The following is an 8,939-nucleotide window of genomic DNA, read 5'->3' on the forward strand; positions in this document are numbered from 1 at the left end:
TACTACTGTGCTGAATACCTGTTTTGTTTTTCAGCTTACACAAGAGATAAGTGCCAAAAAAAACAGTGCAAATGTGACAAAGAATTAGCCGAATGCCTGCAGAAAGCACCTTATAACAAAAAGAATGCCTTGTTTCCTAATTTCTACTGCGAGAAGGAAAATCCCCAATGCAAGTCCTACGATGACTGATACAAGAATAAAAGAAGACCTCTACAGAAATCTGTCATATTCCCCAAAAATCATTCATACCTGAAGAAAATGTGGATCAATAACTGTCATGGGTGATTGGACTCTAAATTCTCCACTACAGGACAGTCCCTTTTTAATTACTTAAAAAGGTATTCCCAACTTCAAGATCCTATTCCAATATGTGGTCGGCGTATTCAAAATAATATTAGCAAATACCTCCAATTAGAAATATAGTATAGTTCTCCTGATATAGCCATGTCTGTTACCTTATGTGCAGGTCATTGCAGGAGCTTAGGTATCCATGTAGTCAGTTTGTTGCTCATGGTCCTAACCAGGGCCGGCGCCAGCACCCGGCAAACCCGGTCAAATGCCGGGGCCCTGAGCTGCCGGGGGGGCCCACTCGCGGTGGCAGGAGTGGCGCACCGCTACTCAGGGGGGCCCGGTGGCCGCGCTGTCACAGCCCCCCCCCCCCCGGAGGACCGCGCATTCAAGTGCATCGGCATCGCAGGTGCCGATACAATTGAGAGCAATGATGAGAGAGTGAGCGGCGCGCTCTCTCTCTTATCATTCTCCTCTCTGTGACTATCGGCGTTCTGACAGCTCTGCAGAGGACCGCGGTGACATCATCATTGCGCGCCTGCTGAGAGGTCAGAGCAAGCGACAGCAATGGACGATGCGCCGAGGAGACCGGATCAGCGGGGGAACGAGGAGAAGTGAGCCGCCCCTCTACTGACACTGGGCTCCCCTGACTCACAGGCCGGCCACTACACAGCGGCACTAGTACACATAGGGGCCCGGCAGCCGCTCTGCAGAGCCGGCTGCCGGGCCCCTATGTGTAGTGCCGCTGTGTAGTGGCAGACAATGCGACCGTGAGGGGGCCGGCCTGTGAGTCAGGGGAGCCCAGTGTCAGTAGAGGGGCCCCTGACCTGGAGAGGCCACCAGCCGTTTCTGAGCTGCAGCAGAGCAGGAGTGCTCCTGACCTGCACAGAAGACGGAATAAGCCATCCTGCAGGACCTGCGATGATGTCATGCCCATGTGAGTGTGTGGGAGGAGACACAGGATGCCGGCAGAAAGCAAGAGATACTGAATCCTGACGGAGATTTGGACACATGACTGGTAATAAGAAAAGAGGGGACATGAGGGGAATGGGGGCTGCAGGGTGAGGGGCATATGAGGGCTGCAGACTGTGACAGAAGGATGTGAAGGGGTGCAGAGTGTTTGAGATGGGTAAGTTGGGGTACAGGCAGGGTGAGATGTGGGCAGGGTGTGTGAGATATGGGGGTGTAGTGTGTGTGATCTGAGGGGTGCAAGCTGTGTGAGATGTGGGGGTGTAGTGTGTATGATATGGGGGTGAAGGCTGTATGGGGAGCAGGGTGTGTGACATATGGGGGTGTAGTGTGTGTGATCTGGGGGGTGCAGGCTGTATGGGGAGCAGGGTGTGTGAGATATGGTGGTGTAGTGTGTGATCTGGGGGGTGTAGGCTGTATGGGGAGCAGGGTGTGTGAGATATGGGGGTGTAGTGTGTGATCTGGGGGGTGCAGGCTGTATGGGGAGCAGGGTGTGTGAGATATGGGGGCAGGGGAGTAACTACCGCGGTCGCAGGGGTCGGAAGGAGAAGAGAGGTACTTGTTTTTTTATTTTGCTGGCTGCATGACACATGGAGGCCTGGGGGTGCTGGCTGCATGATACATGGAGGTCTATGGGACTACATAATAAACATGAAGGACACCTTATACATGGACTAGGGGTGCATTATACATGGAGGAGTATGGGGCTGCATAATACAAAATGAAGGACACCTTATACATGGAATATAGGGGTGCATTATACATGGAGGAGTATGGGGCTGCATAATACAATATTATGATTTATGGCGCTACATTATAATACATATAGGACTATGGGGGCTACATTATAATAGATGGAGGAATATGGAGGCTACCTTATACATGGACTATGGGTGTGCGTTATAAAACTGGAGGCCTATATGGTGCAGTATAATATATGGAGGACTATGGGGTGAATTATAATACATGGAGAACTTTGGGGAAATGCATTGTAATACATGGAGAACTATGGGGGTGCATTCTAATATATCAAGGGTTATGTGGGACCCTTTATATTATACGGAAGGCTATGTGGGGGCCATTATAGTATTTGGAGATCTATATACAAGGGGGGACAAAGATACAAGTATGGGATGGAAATGTTTTGTCCTGAGGGAAAAAGGCTCTTTCCCTAAGCACCCAGCTTTCCCATGCTCTGCTGTACATCTCTCAGCACCCAGCTTTCCCATGCTCTGATATGGGAAAGCTAGGTGCTGAGGGAAAGATGTATAGCAGAGCATGGGGAAGCTGGGTGCTGAGGACAAGATGGATATCAGAACATGGGAAAGCTGGGTACTGATAGAGGGATTTCAGATCATGGGAAACCTGGGTGCTGAGGGTAAGAGCCAAGTGTCAGCGTCATTATCCCGTACCCTAAGTGTCGGTGTACGTGGAGGGGGGCCCCGGTCCAAATTTTGCACCAGGGCCCATCAAACTCTAGTTACGCCACTGAGTATTAATCACTGTATTCTACATGAGGGTGCCTACTGCTATCTGGCTCTGCACTGTGCTGTATACAGGCTGTGCTATGTTATATAGCACAGCCTGTATATAGCACAGTGCAGAGCCAGATAGCAATAGGCACCCTCATGTAGCATACAGCTTGTATATAGCCTATATACAAGCTGTATGCTACATGAGGGTGCCTATTGCTATCTGGCTCTGCACTGTGCTGTATACAGGCTGTGCTATATACAAGCTGTATGCTACATGAGGGTGCCTAATGCTATCTGGCTCTGCACTGTGCTGTCTGGGTCTGCACTGTACTATATAGGTCTGTGTACTACATGAGGATACCTAATGCTATCTGGCTCTGCACTGTGCACTATATGAGGGTGCCTAATGCTATCTGGCTCTGCACTGTGGTATATAGGGGCTGTATACTACATGAGGGTGCCTAATGCTATCTGACTCTGCAATGTACTATATAGGAGCTCTGCACTACATGAGGGTGCTTAATGCTATCTGGCTCTGCACTGTGGTATTTAGGGGCTGTATACTACATGAGGGTGCCTAATGCTATATGTGTCTGCATTGTGCTATATGTGGGCTGTATACTACATGAGGGTGCCTATTGCTATCTGGGTCTGCATTGTGCTATAAGTGGGCTATATACTACATGAAGGTGCCTAATGCTATATGTGTCTGCATTGTGCTATATGTGGGCTGTATACTACATGAAGGTGCCTAATGCTATCTAGGTCTGCATTGTGCTATATGGGGGCTGCTTAATGTTATATGGGGGCTGCATAGTGCATATGGGGGCTACATAATACTATATGAAGGACAATGGGGGCTTTATAACACAATATGGGGGCTGCAAACTACTATACCCCCAGAGTTGTATGTCCCCTCCACCCAGGTGCTGTATACCCCCTCAGGGCTGTATGTTTCCTCCACCCAGGTGCTGTATACCCCCTCAGAGCTGTATGTCCCCCCCCACCCCAGAGCTGTATACCCCCAGAGCTGCATGTCACCCCCCACCTCACAGCTGTTTGTCCCCCCCACCTCAGTCACTGCCCTCCTCTAGAGCTGTATGCCCCCCATTGCTGTATACCCCTTTCCTCAGTAATATATATTCCCCTAGTAATGTGTTTGTCCCCAGCCTCTCTTGTGATGTATATACAGCAGTGTTAGTGTGCTCTATGTGCGGCCATGTCTGTTAGACAAGCCGGGAGGTGAGTGAGGCTGTTGCCGGCTTCCCAATATTAGAAATATTTATACAGGATAAATATATAAAAATATTGTGTGTGTGTGTGTGTGTGTGTGTGTGTGCATGTATGATGTGTATCTATGTATGTCAGTGTATATGACTGTGTCTAGATTTATGTCTATTTATGTGTTTTTGTGAATTTCTCTTTAAATAAGTATGTGTACGTATACCTGTATGTGTATGTATCTGTGCATGTCTATGTGTGGATGGAGCCCACTGAGACTCTTTCGCCCAGGGCCCACAAAAACCTGGAGCCGGCCCTGGTCCTAACCATAGACATCTAAGGTCCTGTAATGCCCTGAACATGAGGTAAGCGACATACTGAATCAAGACAACTATTCTACACTTCTAATTGGAAGTATTTGTTAATTATTATTATTAATAATAATATTATTATACCTACCACGTATTGGGATAGGATCTTGGAGATGGGAATACCCCTTTAATTTATTTTACGGAAAATAAAATAAAAAAATGGATACATATCTCCCAATTCAGCACCAATGGCGCTGATTGATTCACTTTATATTGTGATGTGACGGAGACTATTGATTGGCTGCAACTTTCACTTTTTTTTTTTTAAGCATGACTACCAAGAGTTTAGGGGCATTAACATCGCACAATTATCAAGAGTGAGCGTTCCTAGGAATAATTGTAGTTCAATAATCATGCAGTCTACACAGAAACTGCCGATCACCCGAAGAACAAGCTAAATGCTCTTTGTTGGGTGAAATTTTTTTTGGTTTGCCTAAGGCCTGTGCCACACTCACGTGCCTCCGGTACGTGTTTGACAGTTTTTTTCACGTACCGGAGACACGTACACATGTGGAACAATGTTTTCCTAATGTATTGGACACATGTAAGTATTTTTGTGTGTCCAATACATGTCCGTGAGTTTCTCACGCTGACATGTCCACGTATCCTCTGGCATCACGGGTGTTACACGGCCCGCACCCGTACCACACGGATGTAGTGTGGATGCGGTCCCGTGTGACACGCGACGGAGAAAAACGTGTCATTATTTTAAAATAAAAAAAAACATATGCTCACCTCCTTATTACCTGCAGAATCGTCCGCAGCAAACAGTTCCTGCCGTCCGCCGCTCGTTATGAGCGTGTTAAGGAGGTGGGCGAGGTGTCACGGGCGCTGATCTACGCCCCTCCGCTCGGCCGGAAGCAGCATCAGCGGGGAGTGGGTGGGGCTGGAGCCGAAGATCAGAACGCTGGACAGCAGCGCGGACCACGGGAGTATGCAAATTACCGGTTCTCCGTGTGTTATCGCGGATAGCACATGGAGAACACACGTGGCCCGCACGTACCTGAGACACGTACTTACCTAACGCAACACGCAAGATAAATACGTGTCTTGCGGCATGTGCTTGATTTTAACGCGAGTGTGGCACAGGCCTAAAAGATAGTTGTTCTCAGCAGTGGCTCGCCCGGTGTAAACAGGACTCACTGCTGAGAACAATGGCAGCCTATGAGAACTGAACTTTTACAGATTGTTCAGTGGGAATCTGAAGCCAGTGTAAACAGGCATTTAAATTACTGCCGGCTGCCAACATGTTTAACATTTGTAAACGCACCCTAGAGAAATTACTTATAATAACAAAAAGCTTGTCCGGATCTGTGACAGATTTTCCTGCAGGCTCATTTTTGGAATTGCTGCATTGGTTGTTAAAGGGAATCTATCACGAGGTTTTTGCTCCCCGATTTGAGAGCAGTATAATGTAGGGGCAGAGAGCTTGATTCCAGAGATGTGTCACTAAGGCTGCTTTCACACTACGTTTTTTTAACGTGTCCTGAACGTTTTTTTGCTGCAAAAGCGGATCCAGTGCAAATACATTTTAATTTCAATGCATTTGCAATGGACGCGCGTTAACATGCATTTGCGTGCCGTATAGTGAGGATCCAGCGAGTTGCAGTATTGTAACACTTTTCAATAACGCTACTTGTAGCATTTTTGAGCTGCGTCCAAATACTGTTTGCCACTGGATCCTGACTATACTGCATTTAAACGCATGTGAACGCTGGCATGCTGATAGACAGGATCCTGTTGGGCAGAAACCAGCCTGGCGTGATCAGAGTCTCCCTCTCTCTGTTGGTCTCTCCCCCTCTCTCATACTCACCGATCACCGGAACGGCACTGCACGGCTGTCACACTGCTCTGGCGGCTTCTCTTTTGAAAATGCCGGCCGCTCATTATTCCATCTCGTATTCCCTGCTTCCCCCACCCACCAGCGCCTATGATTGGTTGCAGTCAGACACATCCCCATGTTGAGTGACAGCTGTCTCACTGCAACCAATCACAGCTGCCGGTGGGCGAGTCTATATCGTGCAGTACAATAAATAAAAAAGGCGTGCAGTCCCCCCCCAATTTTCATACCAGCCAAAGTAAAGCCACACAGCTGAAGGCTGGTATTATCAGGATGGGGAGCTCCACGTTATGGGGAGCCCCCCGGCCTAAAAATATCAGCCAGCAGCTACCCGGAATTGCTGCATCCATTAGATGCGACAGTCCCGGGACTCTACCCTGCTTATCCCAAATTGCCCTGGTGCGGTGGCAGTCTGGGTAATAAGGAGTTAATGGCAGCCCATAGCTGCCACTAAGTCCTAGGTTAATCATGGCAGGCGTCTAAGAGACACCCCCCCATGACTAACCTGTAAGTGAAAGTAAATAAACACAAACACCGAAAAAAAAACAACACCCTCTTTCACCACTTTATTAAAATCCCCAAATACCCCTCCAGGTCTGGTGTAATCCACAGAGGTCCCACGATGCTTCCAGCTCTGCTACATGAAGCTGACAGGAGCGGCAGTAGAACACAGATGTTCGCTGTGAGATCCACAGAGCAACTGAAGTGAATCATGTGGTCAGCGGTGACGTTACTCGGGTAGTGCCTGTGTGTACGGTGATAATGGGGATGGTTGTGCGTTCGTGCATTTGTGCGGTCTCCCTCTTGCTTTCTCTTTCTCTCATGTTCAATTCCACTGACTCCCGATCACATGACTCCAATACCTGCCCATAATTTCAAGTGACAGGATCCTCTAAAATAACACATGTGTTTCTTCCTTGGAAAGAAACAGTTTCTGCTTATGCAGCAAAAACAAAGTTCAGGACTCATGTTAAAAAAAAAACATAGTGTGAGAGCAGCCTAACTGAGCTGTTTGCTGTCATTTTGATAAAATCGATGTTTACTCTGTTGCAGATCTAGCAGTTATACAGAGCTCATGAATATGCTGGACTACCTGCAGCATGCCAAGTAGTCCTGTAATGATAGTCTCCTGCTGATTAAACAGTGATTTTATCAAAACTACACTAAGCACCCCAGTACGTAACACATCACTGGAATCAGGATCTCTGCCCCAACATTATGTTGCTCTCAGATTAGGTGGCAAAAACCTGGTGACAAATTCCGTTTAATGATCCTTTTCTAAGAGAATTTGTCAGTGTTTTAAAGAGTTAATCCTAGAAATTAGAGATGAAGGCTTAAAATCCGCGGTTCGGAGTTGAAAGCTCCATCAGGGTTAACACATTTGTGATTGTCCTGATGGAGTTTTCAACTCTGAAACGCGTTGTATAAAATTACTCTTTCAAGCCCAAGCATTTTCCTTGTGGACAGCAGAGCCACGTTTAACCCTTCATTTCCAGTTTCTACACTTCACGCTGTGGGATCTGCTGCAGCTGTCATCAGTCACATCACTAGTAATTGTGTCCCACACAACCCCTCCAGGTGAGCAGGCTATTTGTCCTTTTTGGTTTTCTCCCCGGTCTATACAGATAAGACCCTATTTGCCTTGTCCCTTCCTAATCTAAAGAGTTAATCCTTGAATTTATCTTACTGATTCCCAACTGTTATCCAGCAATCCCAAGAACAGGGCAAACACACCACCAGCAATTAGTTAGATACAGGGTAAATTCAAATTAGAGCATGCCCCTTTTGGACCATCATTCCATTGATGTGTCACTTAGGCCAGTTTCACACATCCGGCTTTTCGCCATTTTTCCGGATTCGGCGCACGCCAGTACAGTGTATACACTACAATGACAGCGCATATTCCAGGTCACATGTTCTGGTCACATGTCAGCATGTGACCGACGCTTGTCGCGCTACCATTGTACTGTATACACTGTACTGGCGAGCGCCGAATCCGGCGAAAACCCGGATGTGTGAAACCAGCCTTACTGAGCTGCTTGCTTTATGGATGAAACATCTGCTGCAGATCTCGAAGTTCTGTGAATGCTGATCTGTATAACCCTGCCCACACCACTGATTGGCAGCTTTCTGTCTCTGCACAGTGTACACAGAAAGCTGCTAGTCAGTTGTGGGGGTGGGGTTATACAGCTCTCATAAATATGGAGGACTAAATTGCAGCATTCCAATTAGTCCTTTAATGATCTACTGCTGATTTAAACAGTTTTATCAAAACTACAGCAAGCAGCCGAGAAAGTGACACATCGCTGGAATCAGGGTCTCTGTCTCTACAGGATACTGCTTTTAGATTAGGTGGCAAAAACCTAGTGACAGATTCCCTTTTAATTCAATATGAATATTATGTGTTTGGCTGCACCCCTAGTTAGATTACGGCTCCCTATAGCATGATTTATCACAGAGGTTCCACCGCTTTATTTCCAGCATGCAGCAATTTAAAAAGGGTTGGGGTTTTTCTTTGCGGCAGAATAACTTTCATGCTAAACCTAGATTGATTGGGGAACAAAGAAACCAAACTTAGGCTATGTGTGCACGCTGCGTTTTTGTGCGTTTCGCTGCGTTTTTTATCTCTGTGGTTTGCTGCGTTTTTGCAATGCATTGCATGGGTGGAAAATGCAGGAAAGAATTGACATGACTTTTTTTTTTCTTCTCAGCTCAAAAACGCAGCAAAAAAAAGTTGTGTGCGGACAGCAAAAATGAAAACTCATAGACTTTGCT

The 8,939-nt window shown here is 47.0% G+C and overlaps 1 protein-coding gene across 1 annotated transcript in view; it reads left to right on the forward strand.

The window, feature by feature from the left end:
* Positions 1-903, forward strand: part of LOC142246091 (phospholipase A2-like) — a 53,867-nt gene extending 52,964 nt beyond the window's left edge. The window contains exon 4 of the mRNA XM_075319110.1: positions 35-903. Coding sequence (XP_075175225.1) covers positions 35-189 — 155 coding nt within the window. The 3' untranslated portion in view covers positions 190-903. The remainder of the gene's footprint in view (positions 1-34) is intronic.
* The last annotated feature ends 8,036 nt before the right edge of the window (positions 904-8,939 follow it).

Source organism: Anomaloglossus baeobatrachus, chromosome 7, assembly GCF_048569485.1.
Source record: "Anomaloglossus baeobatrachus isolate aAnoBae1 chromosome 7, aAnoBae1.hap1, whole genome shotgun sequence".
Taxonomy (NCBI): domain Eukaryota; kingdom Metazoa; phylum Chordata; class Amphibia; order Anura; family Aromobatidae; genus Anomaloglossus; species Anomaloglossus baeobatrachus.